Source organism: Otolemur garnettii, unplaced genomic scaffold, assembly GCF_000181295.1.
Source record: "Otolemur garnettii isolate 467f Iridium unplaced genomic scaffold, OtoGar3 scaffold00011, whole genome shotgun sequence".
Classification (NCBI taxonomy): Eukaryota; Metazoa; Chordata; class Mammalia; order Primates; family Galagidae; genus Otolemur; species Otolemur garnettii.
The window spans coordinates 4917744-4936624 of NW_003852406.1; the positions used below are offsets into that span (position 1 = coordinate 4917744).

Below are 18881 nucleotides of genomic sequence, written 5' to 3' on the forward strand. Positions count from 1 at the left end.
ACCTTGAAAACTACATCCAAGGAAGGCCACAAAGAAAAGTTCTCATGCTTGTATGTCTGATAACAAAAAGTATCGCAAAAGATGTTAAAAATATCATCTTGCACAAAGGCCACTGCAACCATACGCAAATATCTCTGCAAGGCCATCTGTCCAGCAACTGGCTGTCCAACCTCACACTGGCATGGCCCATTATTGATCTTTGTAGCCACAAATAATTATTTCAATTATGTAATTCTCATTTTTCCCTTTAAAAACCTTTGTTATCCTTTACTTCCCTGAATACATACATGGTTTACTATGGCATACACATTCCCATTGCAATGCCCAATTCCCAAATAAGTATCTTCTTTTATAGAGCCTCTCTTGTTTATTTAGGTTGACAGGAAAATCCAAAATTCTTCTAGTTACTGGAAAATATATGATAAATTACCCATAGTCACCCACAGTGCTGTAGAACACCAGAACTTATTCCTATCTAGTTGTAACTTTGTATCCATTAACCAACCCTTAACCTTCCCCACTCATCCTTTTTATAATGATGCAAACATATTAAATCTTTCATTTCTTTCACTGCATTGGTCCTGAGGCATCGCCCTGGAGGCTACAGTCCCCTGTGGAGATCAGCCATCTTTGAAGGCCAGCCTGGCCCCAGCTAAGTCCTGTCTAGGAACAGGGGTCTGTGGCATGCCCTGAACAGTGACTCAATGTTCTCCTATCACAGATGAGAGGATAAGAGGTTTAGCTTCACTCTCAGGCTTCCCCACCACACTTCATCAGAATTCCTGGCATCTCCCCCTACCCAGTCCACATCTCCAGGGCAAGGGCCTGTTAGTGACTGGATGAGTTTGGCTTAGTCTGCTCTCCCAGGCTTGGGGCAATGTGGCCCTAACCCTTGCCCTACTTTAATCTTTTAACCTATGTGCTGTGCTTACCCCAGGCTCCCAGATGTCCTCCTTTGAAAATATTTCTAGCAGCTCACAGGGCCCAGTTGTCTTCAGCCCCTCCTACCGTCTCTCTGTGCCCCTCAGCAACTTCCTCTGCAGGCCCTCGTTGCTCCAAAGCCTCCTCTGAGGCTTCCCTCCTCAACTACCCGAGTCTGTCTCTTCCCGCTTCTTTTCCAAGCTCCTCCTAGGGCCTTGATGTCTTGGGAAGTCTCGCACAGGGGCTGGAAAAGCTGGATCAGCTGTTCTCAGAGTAGGATCCAGAGTTGCTAGGACACTTTCAGGGGTTCCTCAAGGTCAGAACTATTTTCATAACTGAAATTTTTTTTTCAGATTGATCTGAGGGTACAAACGATTAGGTTACAATGTTTGTGTTTATCAGGCAAGGTCCCTGTCGTAGTGCCCCTCACCCAGGTGTGCCACATACCCTTACACTGTGCCCATTAGGTGGGAGCACACGAATCCCTCTTCCTTCTTTCCTCTCCCATTTGAATGAAATTGAATTTTTTTCTTGTGTGGGTATTAATTTGTCTATTAGCTTCATATTAGTATTGAATACACTAGATACTTGCTTTCCATTATTCTGATACCTTACTAAAGAGAATGTTCTCCAACTCTATCCAGGTTAATACAAAAGATGTAAAGTCTCCATCTTTTTATGGATGAATAGTATTCCATGGTACACATATACCACAGTTTATTAACCCATTCACGGGTTGATGGGCACTTGGGTTGATTCCACATGTTGGCAATTGTAAATTGAGCTGTGATAAACAATTTAGTGCAAATATCCTTATGATGAAATGATATTTTTCTTCTGGTTAGATACCTACCGTGTTTCCCTGAAAATAAGACCTACCCCCAAAATAAGCCCTAGCAGGATTTCTATGCATTTGTTAAATATAAGCCCTACCCTGATAATAAGACCTAGTGATGGGTGTGGCTATGCAGCATATCTGCATAGCCATGCCATGCATTTCAGCACAGAGAGGAAGACATCCCCTGAAAATAAGCCTGTGTGTCTCCTTGAGAAAAAATAAATATAAGACAGTGTCTTATTTTAAGGGAAACACATAATGGGATTGTGGAATCCAATGGAAGGTCTACTTTGAGTTCTTTGAGGATTCTCCATACTTATTTCCAAAGTAATACTGAGGGCGGTGCCTGTGGCTCAGTGAGTAGGGCACTGGCCCCATATACCAAGGGTAGTGGGTTCAAACCTGGCCCCGGCCAAACTGCAACACAAAATAGCTAGGCGTTGTGGTGGATGGCTGTAGTCCCAGCTACTTGGGAGGCTGATGCAGGAGAATCACCTAAGCCCAGGAGTTGGAGGTTGCTATGAGCTGTCACTCCAAAGCCCTCTACCAAGGGCAATAAACAAACAAACAAACAAACAAAAAACAAAGTAATACTGAAACTCTCATTTTCTCTGGAGTTTCTCAGAGAGTACTGGTGTATGGCGAAAGGATCTCTCTGATGGCTAATGGAACGTCTGCTTGTCTGCTTTTGTGTTCTTCTGTTTTATAATTTTTTGCAGTCTTAATTTCTAATGCCACAGATAATGATAGATATAATCCACACAAATCTGCAATAGTTTTTAAGAGAGTAGAGGGAGGATGCTTTCAAAGTTTGAGAACCACTTATCTAGATGAATCTCTGTGATGGTATTTACTAATTTGATACATGAGTGGGGAGGGACTGCCCATGAGGGGGAGCAGGGAGGAGGGGAGGAGAGAGAGGAGGGCGGGTAAGGTGCTGGGAGGAGACTGGGAGAGAGGTGGGACAGGGAGTGGAGGGCGATGGGGGAGAGGAGAGTTGGAAAAGGGAATGGGGAAGGATGGGACCCAGGAGGAAATAGAAAGGAGAAAGGAAAAGACAGAGGGGAGAAGGGGCCCCAGGAGTAAGAAGGGAAAGGGCCTGGGGAATGACAGAGGGACAAGCAGGGAATTAACCCTTCTTGAAGCTGTGCCAAGGGAGCGTGCCACGTCACACTTAAGTGCTGTCTAATTCCATAGATGAGGAAACTGAGGCTGAGAGGAATTTAGATATCATCATATGTCCTGTGAAAGCAATAAAGCTGGGTCTGAACCTGGGTCCTCATCCTTTGGGAGGGGGGAGGGCCTGAGATGTAAAGGCTTTTACCACCTAGTGCTGCCTTTAAGCCACTTAGTGTGAAGGGGGGGGTAAGAAGAGGGAACTGGGTGTGGAGTTGATTATAAAACTACACTCAGCATTTTTTCAATATGCCAAATACAGTGCTTGGAGTTTACCCTTGAGTCTCCACATGGTGCAGTATATTCATCAAATATCTCATCAACATATACTAAACAACTTAGGCTCAGTGCCCACGGGGAAAGTGAAAGTGTTCTATGGAATGCTTCCGTTAGAAAGTCGTGGGCTACTTTGCACATACATTGAAGATGCTCTCCAGCCCTCCAAATACAGACCCTTCAATTTCCCCCTAGTCTAGGAGACCTTTCCTTTGCCCTAGCTTTTGTGATTTCCGAGAGCCAGAAGAGAGACCAAAAAGGTCTGCTAGAATGACAGGGAGGCCACCACAAGGCAGCCAGCTGGACCAGGGGTCACTCTGGAACATTCTGGAGTAGAGCTGGGAAATTCCATTGGAAAGACTCTATGGCCTGGGCCCCTTCGGCAGATGGCAGGAGTTGAGCAGACACCGTGCCTATTTCCTGAGCCCCTGCCCAGGTTAGAATCCATCAGTGCTAAAAATTAATCCCTCTGGAATATGTTCCCTCCCTAATGCTGGGTTCCTTCGAGGCAGGTGAGACCTTATATCCTTCTCTCTCTGGTGTATAATGAAACCCTCAGTAACTCCTCCACAAATGACTGACTATAACTATTATGGCTTATTTAAAATGAGTTGATGGAAAAGCTGGGCTGGCTGATTTTTGACTGACTGGCCCATCATGATACATGAACAGGTACTTCTGAAGGCAGGCCTGGCCCACCCCAAGGCTGTGCCAGGTGCAGGACTGCCCCATGGCTTTCCCTGGCTCTGGCACTGGAAAGGCCGCTCTGAGAAGCAGGGCCTGGGGGTGACCCTACAAAGCCAGAGCTACTATTAGGAGAGTACTGGGCTGGAGCAGGACAAAGAGAAGAGACCAGACAGTTCAGGGGAGGTGGCACAGGTGGTTCTCTGGTGCAGCAAGGTCCTGGCCCTCAGTCCTGGGCCACCCACAAAGCAAGCCCCACCCAGGAATGTTTATTGTCTGAGGTGGTCTTTTAGTCCCCTAAGTAATATGTATGCCATTGTTGTGGGGCTTTGTCATTTTTTTCTTAAGAGACAGGGTCTCCCTCTGTCACTGAAGGTGTAGTGTAGTGGTGTCATCAAAGCTCACTGCAACTCTTGGGCTCAAGCAATCCTCCTGCCTCAGCCTCCCAAGTAGCTGGGACTACAGGTTTACGCCATCATGTCTGGCTAATTTTTCATAGAGATGAGTCTCTCTATGTTGCCCAGGCTGGTCTCACACTCTTGGCCTCAAGTCATCCTCCTGCCTCGTTGGCCTCACAGAGTGCTGGGATTATAGGAGCGAGCCACTGCGTCCAGCCTCACCCCATCTTTTTGAATGAGGAGTTTTCTAAAACAGAAAGAATAAGATGTAGAATAACTCTCTACATCTCAAAAAAAAAGAGAAAGGAAAAGAAGGAATCCTATAACAAAAAATACTTGGTATCTTCAGAAGGACTTACAGAATTTCAGATAAAGACAAGATAATTCTTTTTATATTCTTTTTCTCTCAACATAAGAGGAACAACGACATCATTCAAGACCTACCAATCAATCTGCATATGTAATTACAATTGCAATGCAATACATAAATATAATTTATACGGGCAAGATTCACTTCAACCTAAGCATTTCCACTAATACTACTAAGAGGTTTTTAAATGAGTTTACTGTCTCATGTTCCCACACAGAAGTGTTTTCCTTGCTCTCAGAAGCATTTATGTTACAAACAGCATTCAGCTTTGCCCTCAATTTAAAGAAAATGCCCTGTCCAAGTGACACAGCGATACGCCACCACATAATTTGCAAAGCAAATGTCCTGTCCATCTCTGCTTCATTTATAGCAGTTCACATAAACAAAAATGCTTTATCTGAAAAAAAGACAGGAGGACAGGAGGCTGAAAAAGATTTACAACAAAAACACATTTTACAAAAGTAATTTTGTCTAATGACATTCAGAATTGGAATTTTCTTTTATCATAGACAATTAACAGTCTTTATACAGTCCATTAAACCAACAGTTCCAGAGAAAGGCTCCAAACTTCACAGTGCACATCAAGAAAAATCAGATTTTAAAGTGCTCTGAAAAGGAATCTCATTCAAAGAAATCATATGGAATATATTAAAGGCTTACTTCTATTGGTAACAGAAAGAGTTGCGACTAGAATAATTTAAAACAACATGAAAAATGATACATTTTTAAGAGTGCTTGAAATAAAAAATACTGTACTGGAAGGTATTCTTGTAGTGTTGAAGGCTCCCACTGGGAGATTTCTAGGGGTGGCAGTTTTGATAGTAATAGTGGAGATGTTTTGTGAACTCTGGGCCGTGGGGTTGCTCCCTTAAGCTAAATTGTAGTAAGCCTTAAACTCCTCTAGAGGTATTATCTATTTACATGTGAATATTTCAGATTCTATCCTCTGGTATGTACGCATACATTGGGAGAAGATGATTAAGCCCAGACCTGTAAAGATACAAACAGATAATGTTTAGTCCCTTAGTAGTTAATAACTTGTAAAACTTTAAAGAGATAAAGTCCATCTATTCACACATGCACACAAGCACTCCATCCAAAATGGGGCACTCACAAGCCTTAGAAGGATAACATTAGCAACTCAAAGGTGCTGCTCTGGACTTGACTCCCTTCTCCCTTAGTGAACCCTGGTAGGGCATCTGTAGTCTCCTTATCAGACGCTGATAACTCTAGGTTGAGAACCGACCCTCTGTGCCCTGCAGCTGTGTGCACTGACCTGACTTTGGTAATTCAGGACACTCTTCCCCAGGAAGATGAACTCACAGATAACATTTTTATTTCAAGAACTTCACAAAAAATCTTTTTATCTCATTATCCTAAAACTAGACTACTCAAAAAAGACTCCTTCGAAAAGATCCAATAAAGAGCAGCAAATAACTGTTTACTTTTCAAAACTTTCCTTGAAATCCTCTTCCCCCTAATCCTGTATCCAGCAATCTTAAAACCGTATTATGCCACAAGTTTTCCAATCCTAAATAAGTCCCTTCATCAAAAGACCTGCCTCCAACTAGACCTCAAACACCTGCAAACCTTTGCTCTCCCATCTCAGATGCTACTAAGCCACTGCCAAGTTTGTAATCTTCCACACTGAGGTAAGCAATAAAGTTGATTTTATGAGCAGGGTACTTTGGTGGTGTTGGGGACAGCCAACATTTGGCAAGGTCATGGAGCTCTCTCTGAGAATCTAATGAAAGCCAGGAGGGCACTTTTCCTGGAAAAATGTACACACACACAAAATCTGGCATAAAATTCAAGGGCTTAACAGGCCTCCTAGAATGGGCCTCATAGGGCTCTGTGACCCTTGGAATGCCACACTCCAGGGAGAAGAGGTTGGTTGTCTATGGTTTGACAAAGGCCAGAATCTTAAAATCAGATGTCTGGGAACAAAAGGAATCTTTTGGATCATTAAGCCCAACTGTTCCTTCAACTACATGACACTGTGTTGCCTACTCTGTGCTCAAACACTTATATGGGGGACACTCACTATCTCCCCAGGTACCTCGTTCCTTCTGAGCTGTGGGCAGAGCTGAGACCAGAGCTCTGTTTGGCTGGCCAGGCCCATGTTGCCTACTCAGACTCCTCTGCTCCAGAAGCCCCATCACCTCTTCCTCTCACACACAGGAAAACAGGAGAACACCTCTCTTACTCTCAGGGTATGATCCCAGGATCCTGAGCAGAAAGCAGTGCCATCGGGGGACACTCGTAGAGTACTAACGCGGTTTTCATGTCCAAACAGGATGGAGACTCGAGACCCCTTGAGAACGTCCCAGACATTGATGGTATAATCATTGTATCCAGCAAATAGCAGGCGACCTTGAAGGAAGCAAGGTGACATGATTATTATGCCAGTTTCTTCCTTCCTGTTTCCCTTTTTTGTGTCTGTCACTCACTCATTTACTCATTCATTCTCTTTTTCATTTGTTTGATAAACAGTGATTTAGGCCCACTGTACACCAGGCACTATGCTCTCCCCACCTCTTTTTTTTTTTTGAGACAGAGTCTCACTCTGTCACCCTGGTAGAGTGCTGCGGCTTCATAGTCCACAACACCCTCAAACTCTTGGGCTTGAGCAATCCTCTTGCCTCAGCCTCCCAAGTAGTTGGGACTACAGGAACTCACCACAATGCCTGGCTAGTTTTTCTATTTTTAGTAGAGATGGATCTCATTCTTGCTCAGGCTGGTCTCAAACTCCTCATCTCAAGCAATCCACCCAACTCAGCCTCCTACAGTGCTAGGATTACAAGTGTGAGCCACCTCCCTTGACCTATAGTTTGCCCTGAGGATTCAGAGAAGATCCTCCTTTGGGAGGACGTGGGGCAGAGAGGAATAAATCACTCCAGCATCACCTGATAAGCGCCACAATGGAAGTGCTAGGGGGCCAGGAAGGGAGATCAGGGAGGGCATTGCAGACACAAACATAGTTTTAGTCCCTTAGTAGTTAACAACTTGTGAAACTTGAGTTTAAAGAGGTAAAATCAAACTGACATTTGAATTGGCTCTTGAGGGCTGAGTAGGAGTTTGTTAGGCAGGGGAGGCAGGGAGACCATGTTCCAGGCAGCAGTAACAGCATCACGTGCAATGGCACACAGGAAGGTACAGAATGGGGCTGTGTCTGGGGAAATGGAGTGGTTCAGTGGTCCAGTGGCCCAGCCTGTAGGCTTGGCCTTAACTGTGGGCCAGAGGAGCCAGGAGTTTCAGTGCACTGAGAGAGGACTCTTGGCTTCACCTGCTCTGGGATGTCTGAAGAGGAGAAGGGAAGCTGGGGAAAAAATGCCTTTGGGCATTGCACATGGTGAAGTTCAGACATATCACTGTTGAAGGGCAGCCTAAGTGAGGGTCCAGCCTTCACCCCCCTGGAGAGAATGGAGCTGAAGGAAGCAGGGCCAAGTGGGAGGGCACAGTGATGCAGATGTGGATTATTTAGCATACTGGTCCACAGAAAGCTTAGGTGATGGAAAGCTTGATAGAGCCCTGGGTTTCATTCAGGTCCTGGGAACATTTCTGAGGTGAAATCTTACCACTGAGGGAGAAGTCCACGCTGGATGCTCCAAATATGATACTCTCTTTGGAATAGATGGCAACCTCCCTGTCCGCCCGGAGGTCATAGAGACGACACTAGGGTATGAATAAATAGACAGAGAAACTCTTACCTTTGATTCCAGTTTGGTAATGAGATGACCACAGAACTATAGGCAGGGCCAGAAGCTTGTGTCGTTTTAGGGATAAGGGAAATACCCCTTTGTTAATTTTTCCTATTATCTGATCCCTCAGTCACAATTCTTAGTCTCTGTAGATCAGCGATATAGACAGAAAGAAACAGCAAATACAGAAAACAGATTCTGGTACAAAAATGAGACACCACTTTTTTTCTGAGAAAGGATACATGTTTAATGCAGAAAATCAAAAAATTATTCAAAAATGCATAAAGAAGGAAATGAAAGTTACCCCAAATCTTAAGAGATAGTTACTAATGCCTGGGCTATTTCCTTCAGGTGTATTTCTATGGTATGTGTATATGTAAATGGGATAGATGTTTCATTATTGCTTCTATTAATGATAGGTTTGAGCATTTTCACACATTATTAAATAATTTTCAAAAACAGACTTACGTGTTTGTTGAATATTATTCATGTGGATATGTCAAAATCTATCTGGTCATACCCTGTTAAGTATTTTTATTGTGGCTAATTTTTCTCTATTACAGACATTATGATGATTATTCTTATGCAAAAACCTTTATACATATCTGATATCTTCCTTAGAATAGCTAAGGAGTAGAATCCTTAGAATAGAACTGTTCCCAAGAAATAGCACAGGATCAGACCAAAGGGGAGGGATTTTTTTCTTGATTCATACAGCAAATCTTCCCTCTAGAGGAGTGGTACCAATGATCCTGACCCCAGCCTCATCCAAGGCTCTTCGCCAACTCCAGCCTTGGGCCTTTCTTTGCTAATCCAAGAGGCAAAAATGGGCATCTGATCACTTAAACTTGCATTTCCCTGACTACAGGTGACTTTGAAAACATTTACAGGTGTTTACTTGCTATTTTGGATTTACTGCTTTATATGGTCTGAATTTTACCCTCTTTTTTATTGGGGTGCTCATCATGATTATGTAACCTCATTCATTTCTGCAGGATTTCCACCTGGTCTGTTACACACGTGGCGAGAATTATACCAAAATGTATTCTCTTGGCTTGGTGCCTGTAGCTCAGTAGTTAGGGCATTGGCCACATACACTGGGGCTGGCAAGTCGGACCTGGCCCGGTCTGCTAAAGAATGACAATTATAACAAAAAAATAGCCAGGTGTTGTGGTGGGCACCTGTAGACCCAGCTACTTGGAAGGCTGAGGCAAGAGAATTGCTTAAGCCCACGAGTTTGAGGTTGCTATGAGCTGTGACACTGCAGCACTCTACTGAGGGTGACATAGTGGGACTCTGTCTCAGGAAAAAAAAACCCCAAAACAATGTATTCTCTTACATTTTGTTATACATTTTTGACCTACAGAGTCTTACATTTCATTATTACCAAAACTCTTTAATCTATTCCTTATTTCTTCCATAGCAGCAAATCAGAATGAAAACTGTTATTTAATAAGATATTGGATATTTTGGGGGCAATAGGAAAATATTTTTTCTCTTTAAAAACAAGTTAACATAGTTTTATAGTTAGTATCAAAATCTTGAAAACTGGATCTATTTTCAGCTTTGCAAGTTATGTTTGAGAATTGGAGGAAGAGGTAAAAAATATTTACTTATAGTAGTGCTTCTGTTATTTTTTTGAGATAGAGTCTTACTTTATTGCCCTTGGTAGAGTACCATCGTGTAACAGCTCACAGCAACCTGCAGCTCCTGGGCTTAGATGATTCTCTTGCCTCAGTCTCTCGAGTAGCTGGGACTACAGGCACCTGCCACCACGCCTGGCTTTTTTTTTTTTCCCTTAGAGACAGAGTCTCATTTTATCGCCCTCAGTAGAGTGCCGTGTCATCACAACTTGCAGCAACCTCCAACTCCTGGGCTTAGGCGATTCTCTTGCCTCAGCTTCCTGAGTAGCTAGGACTACAAGTGCCCACCACAACACTCAGCTATTTTTTTGTTGCTATTTGGCCGGGGCTAGTTTCGAACCTGCCATCCTCGGTATATGGGGCCGGTGCCCTACCCACTGAGACACAGGTGCTGCCCTATAGTAGTGTTTTTAACAGGAAAAAAAAAAACACTCTTGATTAAAGTTAACACTGTTCAAAATTATAGACTGATACATATCTCAAACATGGAATACTACTTATGAAATCTTATTCAATCTTAAAGAAAATACAATGGAGAAAGTATTTATTGGCAAGAAAAAATATTCACAATATGTTGCTAAGTGAAAAAGGCAAATTATATAGCATTTTGTTTAAAAATAAAGAAGACTGAAAGGGAATCATCCAACTGTGATTTCTGTTAGGTAAGAAGATTAAGGTAATTTAATTTGCCCCCCCCCCAATTTTCTTCAATGAATACACACTACTTCTGTAACCAGAAAAAAATATTTTTAAATAATTAAATTAACAAATCTGTCTTTTGAATAGGAAAAACTCTCAGTAACTTAAAAACATACCGTAGCATCATCTGATCCTGAAGCAAAGGCATCTCCACTCGGGTAGTATCTGCCAGAGATAAAGTTGGGCAAAAACACTTTATTTAGAGTTGTCATTCCCAAGCCCATCAGAACCATAAAGGACGGTTGTTCCATGCTAGGCTTTGGAACCACAGTCTTCACTTTCATGGACTAGAAGGCAGAAGGGGAGGCTCCCCGGCCACTAATTTTCTTCCTTGTATATAGGGAACGGTGACACTGGCCTTGCAGAGGGTGTGAGGAGTGAGATAATATGTGTATTTGCATAAGGCACTGAACACAGGGTAGGCCCCCTGTAAATGTGGTTTCCCTAATCACATACCTAATTCCCCAAACCTGGCTTAGAGCTCAGGAATAAGAAAGTGGTTAGGAACAGACACTGGAATCAGAAGTACAAAGCCACATTCAGAAGTCTGCAGTGACCACTTATGACATGTGACGCTTTGGGCAAGTGACTTCACCTTGCCCAGCCTCAGTTTCCTCCTCTGAAAAGTGAGGATCGTAAAGCATTTGCCCTGTTGTGAAGATTAAATAAGATAGTGCATGCAAAGAATCTGCCATGGTACCAAATAAAAAGCACCATCACCCAATAAATGGGGATGATTACTGCTATAGTCATTCTCTTCCCAAGGACCGGTAGGAGATGTGGGCAGAAGATTATAAACCAGAGGCAGGATGAGAACAGAAGTCTTTAAACCCATTCACTCTGCCCACAACAGCAGCGGCTTGTGCATCTTCCACTGTTTCCTCTCCCTTGAACAAGTGACCTCCGCCTTCTTGCTCACTAAAGCTAGAGGAGGAAGCCTTTTCAAACAGCTTATGGAATTACCTCTCCTATCTAGGGGAGGTGAGAGTCAAAACCTCTGGAAAAGGAGAGGAAAGCTTGATTTTGTGTGTGTAACTTACACTGATCGGAAGGAAGGGGATGGAGAACAGAGAGTCTGGGTGAGAAATCTAACCATTTTCAGCTCAGTCCATCATGGTGGAGGCACATCATATCTTTGAAAGTAACGTGAATTCAAGGAGTATCAGACATACCCACACTCTGGTGTCAAATTAAAATGACTTCTAGGGTGGTGCCTGTAGTTCAAGCGGCTAAGGCTCCAGCCACATACACCAGAGCTGGCGGGTTTGAATCCAGCCCGGGCCTGCCAAACAATGACAACTACAACCAAAAAATAGTCGGGCATTATGGCGGAGACCTGTAGTCCCAGCTACTCAGGAGGCTGACGCCAAGAGAATTGCTTATGCCCACGAGTTGGAGGTTGCTATGGGCTGTGACGCCAATAGCACTCTACCCAGGGCTATAGCTTGAGGATCTGTCACTAAAACATAAAATAAAATAAAATAAATAAAATAAAATACTTCTAGATTACACTCCATTTGAGACTATGAGCTGTGATTTCTGCTCACTGGTAGAAGATTCAGGGCCCAAATGTAGGATACACGGTTTATCTGGAAGATACTTTTGGTCCTCCCAGCATGCGCCCTCTTCTCTCTCCTATAGCTGGGGGTTAAATATAAGCAGAATTTTTTAGATGTGACCAAGCTGAGGGGGTGCTATTGGAATTCAGTGCTGAGCAGCCAGGGATGCTAAATCCTTTACCAGGGAAAATCCTTTACAATAAAGAAATATCCTATTCCCAATACTAACAGTGTGGCCTATGGAGAAACACTGGGCATATGGCAGAAGGAAAACCACATTCTAGTCTTACTGCGGCCAGGTGTGGCCATGTAGAAAGTGATAAGCTCAAAAAAAAAAAGTTATATTTAGTACTTCCTAAATATATGGGTTTATTTCTCCATTTATCAATCTATTCTTTTATTCCTACCTTTAAGAATTCATAAATACTTGGTTTGGCTTACCACCATAGATTTTCTTTTCTTTCTTTTTTTTTTGAGACAGAGTCTTACTATGTCATCCTCAGTAGAGTGCTGTGTCATCACAGCTCACAGCAACCTCCAACTCTTGGGTTTCAGAGATTCTCTTGCCTCAGCCTCCCAAGTAGCTGGACTACAGGCACCCACCACAATGCCCAGCTATTTTTTGGTTGCAGTTGTCATTGTTGTTTAGCAGGCCCAGGCTGGGCTTAACCCACCAGTCTTGGTGTATATGGCCGAGCTCACAGGTTTTATTTTCCTATGGAGAAACTTCCTGAGTGGAGGAGGATGAGTAAACTGGCCATGCAGTGGTCCCTCTTACATAGGAGGGCACCCACCTCAGCACTGGGGACTGAGGGGCTTCCTGGAGAGAGAAAAGTCTAAGTTTAGACCTGATCAAAGGAAGAGGGTTGGGGTAGATGGAACAGCATGGGTGAGAGAATGTACATTTTAAAGCTGTGTATCTGTCCTTCACATCCACAGGTTGTGCATCTATCAAAATATTTTTATCAAAACATCAAAAATATTTTTAAAAAATGGATTGTTGCATCTGTACTGAATATGTACAGACTTTTTTCCTTGTCATTATTCCAAAAAACAAGGCAGTATAACAACTATTTACATAGCATTTGCACTGTATTAGGTATTATAGGTAATCTAGAGGTGATTTAAAGTACACAGGAGGATGTGCAGAGGTTATATGCCAATACTGCAGCATTTTAAATCAAGGACTTGAGCATCCACAGATTTTGGTATCTGCAGGAGGTCCATCCCCCTCACAGATAAGACACAGATAAGTAAGACACAACTGTGTGCTTTACTGACATATAGGGACTGAAATTTGATTTTTGTGGCCTTATCTTCCATCTTGCTAATTTATCATCCTTAGTAATTTCCAAATTGAACTCCTTTGTTTTTTCTAGGTAGTTACTGCACATTTAGAAAAGTGATGGTCTTTTTCCTTATCCCATATTTGAGGGCAGGGGTTACTAAATTAAATAAGTGTTCTTATTTTGTTGTTGCTTTAAGAGGAACAAGTGTCTTCTCACTAAATATAATGAAGATTCTTGGGGATTCTAAGTATAATGAAGATACTTTATATCTGGTCTCCAAGTGCCATCTTCCATACAAGCCAAGTCCTGACCTCTTTCTTGGATCCAATTCATAGATCCTACTGCCTCCTTGACATGCCTGCTGGGATATATAATAGTCATCTCAAACTTAACTAGTTCTCCAAACTCCTGAATTCATGTGCAAAAAATTACCTCCATCCTGCACTTCCTCTAGTCTTCTCTGTCTTAGTAAATGGGCCACTGCTTACTGCCCCTGATAAAAGATTTGTGTTCCCGAAGCTCAGGGTTCTTCCCTCACAATATATCCTTTTTCATTTGCAGGTGTCACTTGGCCCTTTTCATGTGGAATTAGGGCTCAAGTAACATGCACAAACATGCGAATACTCTGGCTATTGCCATTGCCATGTGTAATAAACCGTTCTTTATTTCTGACCCAGAAGTTTCACGACTTCTTGCAGCATCTCTGAGCTGTGGCAGCCTAACTTGTTAACTTCAGGTAGGTAAAATATCAGACCCTTCATAGTTCTTGACATTTCTGTCTCTACTGTGTCTTCTTTAGTTCCAGCCAACATCATTTCTTCTTGAACTCATATGACAACCTTCTAATTGGCTGCCAGGACTTCCATTCTTGCTCCCTTAGAATCTATTCTTGATACAGCCAGAGTGATTTTTTTAAAGGCAAAACATGATCATGTTAGTCACCCCCACAACTCAAAACTCTCTAGTGGCCAGCTGTGTTCTCCTCCCAACTCTGTGCAAGCCTGGCTCTTTCATCATCCTGTTCTCAATTTAAATGTCACCTTCTCTGAGCGACCATCCTTGACCTCTGTTTAAGAAATAACCTATCCCATCACACTATTTTCATAGTGCTTATCAGTATCAAATGAAATTTATATTGTGTTTTGCATAGTATTTCTTCTCTAGGTGAGTAGAGATCTTGTCTGTCTTGTTCATCACTGTCTTCCCAGTTCCCATAACAATATTTAGCACATATGTGCTCACTAATGAATATATTGAATGAATGGACGAGAAATACTAATTCAATTTAGGGAGGGTATCAACTGTCCCTAGTGCAATTAGATTAAAATTCCCCCACCAGATCTGGAGCATTGTTTACTTCTATCACAAATCAGCCCATCTGCAGGGGAGGCCTCACTAAGCACAGGAGGTGGATCCTGGGCTAAGCGCTGCCCCAGGCCAGGTAATGCCCCACAGCAGGGAAGTAACATGTGCGTGTTACTCACTGACCTGACACTGTTGATGTCAGATTCGTGTGTTTCAAAGGCCTGCACACACTGGCCGGAGCGCATGTCCCAAACCATGGCTTTCTTGTCACATCCCTGCAAATATAAATGGCCCAGAGTTATGGCTGCTGCAAGGAATGTCTCTAGACAAGGTATGAGTCCCAGTTATTCAACAGAGAGCCTTTATTTCTTGTTAGCAAATGGCTGACAACACACCTTTCTGAGACTACTTTACTAAATGAAGGCCCCTTTCCTTTGCCAGTGGACCCTTAGAAGCCCAGAACTAGGTCCTGGGATGAGAGGGAGCAAGGGAAGGTGCTCAGCTGCTCCCTTCAGCCTGTTTTCCTTGTTGGCACATTTCTGAGTGGAGGCAGACCCTCCAGAGTCCCTCCTCCCCTGTCCCGGGGCACTGCCCTTCTCTTCTTTTTCCCTTTCTTTCTCTCTTTACTCCTGTCTTCCGAGGTCTGGAGGGCAAGGCTGGCAGATGCTAGTGCACAGTGGGACCTCTCTGGCTTGGACACTAATAACAGGCTGGTGGTCCCAAGTCTGAGCAGCCAAGTGTCCTGGCTTTGTCTGAGGTGCATGGGGCAACCCTCAGCAATGGTGGACCACCAGGTGCACTGGGCCCCTTCCACCCTCAGCAGCACGCCAGGTGGGCAAGGGGCAAACCTGGGGCTTGCCTCAACACCTAAAAAGTAAACACTCCCTTCGGGTTGCTAACACAGCCCAGAGAATCATAAATTGAGGTTTTTTCAAATTATACTATAGAGGTTCTGAGAGCATTTTGATGAATTCCTGTCACCAAGCTCAGGCATGTAACACAGACTCTCAATAGTCAAGTGCACTGGCTTCAAAAGTCAGAAAGTAATGGCTTAAAACTGGTGTCCACATTGTTGGTTCCAACTCAAAGCCAGGGGTGGGATGAAGTGGCACCTGCAAGGACCTGCCATGGGGCTTCAGCACTCAGTGTCTTTGCTGAGATGCAGGTAGAGAGGTTAGGAGCATCTTCAGATCTTTAGAGGACATTAAATTGGATGAAGCTTAGTGCTCTGGGAGACAATAAAATCTAGGATACTATCAATAATTAAAAAACACACAGTCCAGTTGAGGAGAAATAATACACAGGGATGAAACACATACAGACAGCCAAATACTCCAGAAAAAACCAGGGTCCCTGTCAATTAGAGGTCACACAGCCCCAGCCTGACTCCTAGGACTGAGGCGTGAGCAGCTTGGAGCAGAGGGCCTCATGTCTCATAGCAGCAAGTCATTTGACACTGTTGTGTCACTGTCCTATCCTACCACTGTCTCCTGACCGAGGTGAGGCAGGACCTGGGGGTTGGTCAGCCAGCTCAGTCCTCTGTTCTCATTCCTGGCTGTCCACGGAAATGCTCACACCTCCTACTGGCACAACACACTAGAAGCTCTTCTCTCTGCTGTCTGGAATGTCCTGGGTGTGTGAGTGCTACTGTGCATTGCGCCCAGACTGTGGATGACATTTACTCAGGGAGCAAACCTCCAACCTGGGTGCTGTGTCTCCACTGTGTCCACTACTGCCCAGTGAGGTTTCACGTACTCTGTTCTTTGTGCCATGGGGTGGGAAGGAGGACGGCAGTCAACAGGGGTGGGGAGGGAGAAAGCTCTGGTCACATCAGTGTTGCCTCAGCTCAGCAGCCATCTGACCCTCTGGCTCACCTCTGACCCCCTCAGGTGCTAACTCTATGCTATTTATTCATGGAGTGACATTTTAACAGGTGGCGGATATGCACCTTGAGTTGTAGCATTCACAGGGAGAACATTCTAGATCCCTCTGTAGACTGCAGAATGTCAGTTATAGAAAAGAAGGAGGCCGCCACAGCCCAGCCCTGTAAACTACCCACCAAACACCCATTCGAGGCGTGGAGCCAGCACAGCCACTCTGCAGGGGGTGTGGTGGGGAGCAAGGACAATCCTGTACCCCTTCTAGGGAAATGTCCCATCTAGTCCTATGAATGGACAAGAACTGCTACCATAGGCCCCCCTAGTGGACAAAGGAGCCCTAGAGCTGTTCCTTGGGTCTTTACCCCAGACACGAAGGTGTTTCCGGTTTCTGAGGGGGCCAGGTCCAAGCACAGGACGTCAGCCCCATGGCCGTGGAAGCTCTGCAGCAGCTGTCCGCTTTCCACATCCCACAGGGCGCACGTGCCGTCCCCACTTGCTGTCAGGATCTGCCCACAGAAAAGGACAGGAAGAGGGTGGGTGTGGTTATTGCTTCTGTTTGGGGGAGTCAATGCTCTGGTCAACTTAATGTTCCACAGGGAGAAGCTGGCTCCTTAAACACACACGTGGACACACATCTCACTGTATCTGGATTCAAGCACAGAAATATTTCTCTTTTACCAGGAAGACAAAAGAGTTTATTTTTTTTTTTTGGAGACAAAGTCTCACTCTGTTTCCCACGGTTGAGTGGTGTGGCATCATAGCTCACAGCAACCTGAAACTCTTGGGCTCAGGTTTGAGCCCAATCCTCTTGCCTCAGCCTCCCAAGTAGCCGGGACTGCAGGAGCCCTCCAAGACATTGGCTAGTTTTTCTATTTTTAGTAAAGACGGGGTCTTGCACTTGCTGAAGCTGGTCTCAAATTTCTGAGCTCAAGTGATCTACCTGCCTCGGCCTCTCACAGTGCCAGAATTACAGGTGCGAGCCACTGCACCCAGGCCAAAGTATCTTTTCAACACTCTCTCAGTCCTTGAGTAGTGTTTATATGTCTCCCTCCAGAGCTGGAATCCTGGCATCCTCACCATGGACATCTCGATGGTGTCCTGGCCACAGGACTCTGCACCTGCCTAGCCCGTAGTGAGTGCTCTTTGGGTGTCTGCACAGAGAGCCTCAGCAGCTCGCAGTACAAAGAGCCCACAGCGGGGAGGCTGAGAGTCTGATGCTGATGCTGGTCTGGGACCACACTTGGAGCATCAGGGGTCTGAGCAGCATACTAGGTACATTTTCCTATTGCTCCTCCCCAGAGCAGGGTGGGCCACTGATGGGCGCTGCCCAGAGGCTCCCCAGGGCCACTGATGGGTGCTGGAGGACACTCATGCCATGTGCAGATTCAACACACGTTTGCTCTGTGCTGACCGAGTGCAGGCACTCTGCTAAGGCTTAGGGTTTGCAGAAAGTTTGTGTCTCGGTCTCTGTTGTCCTGGAACTCTACTTAACAGGATTGACAGTAAGAACAAAACCAACATGAAACCAACCTAAGTTTTTATGTAATCCCCTGTTGCTGTGTTAAAGAATTCTTGGGCCTGGCAAACTTTCCTGTTACTATGTTAAATAATACTGAGACCAAGTAAAAATAACCTAGCTGCCTGCTGCAGAAATACTGGCTCCTGGAAGAAAAGACCGCAAACCTACTCCACAACTTGCTAATCCAGACTAACAGCTTGCTCGCCCAGGGTCTCATCAAGACCCTTAGCACACTGGTTCACCAATCCAAAACTATGGGGTCATAAACCTGTTTCCTGCCTACCTTGCAAAACCCACCTTAAAATCATCCAACCTAGACCATGAAATCCACAAATACCCTTCCTAAATCCCTCCATCGTGAGACGCTACTAAGATTCTGCCAAGCTGAGGGTCTCCTTCACTGTGGAGAGCTAATAACTTAGCTTTGCTCGACTGAAAGTTTTTCTGATGGTCACTTGGGGAGTTGACATCTGCAGAAAAGGATCAACTGGGACAGCGTGAGAAGTGCTGGGATCCTGCTAAGCGAATGGAAGGGGCCCCAAACCCAGTGTGGCAGTATCTGAGCTGGTCTTCCAGGATGAGTGAGAGCCACCAGGTAAAGGGAAGGAAAGGGTGGGCACTCC

The 18881-nt window shown here is 44.5% G+C and overlaps 1 protein-coding gene across 1 annotated transcript in view; it reads right to left on the minus strand.

Annotated features, from left to right (window-relative positions):
- Positions 1 to 5086: 5086 nt before the first annotated feature.
- GNB5 (G protein subunit beta 5) overlaps positions 5087 to 18881 on the minus strand; it is a 41598-nt gene continuing 27803 nt past the window's right edge. Inside the window, exons 6-11 of the mRNA XM_003784364.2 lie at positions 17102 to 17245; positions 15043 to 15134; positions 10823 to 10871; positions 8242 to 8338; positions 6870 to 7036; positions 5087 to 5653 (exon numbers count right to left, since the gene is read on the minus strand). Coding sequence (XP_003784412.1) covers positions 5642 to 5653; positions 6870 to 7036; positions 8242 to 8338; positions 10823 to 10871; positions 15043 to 15134; positions 17102 to 17245 — 561 coding nt within the window. The 3' untranslated portion in view covers positions 5087 to 5641. The remainder of the gene's footprint in view (positions 5654 to 6869; positions 7037 to 8241; positions 8339 to 10822; positions 10872 to 15042; positions 15135 to 17101; positions 17246 to 18881) is intronic.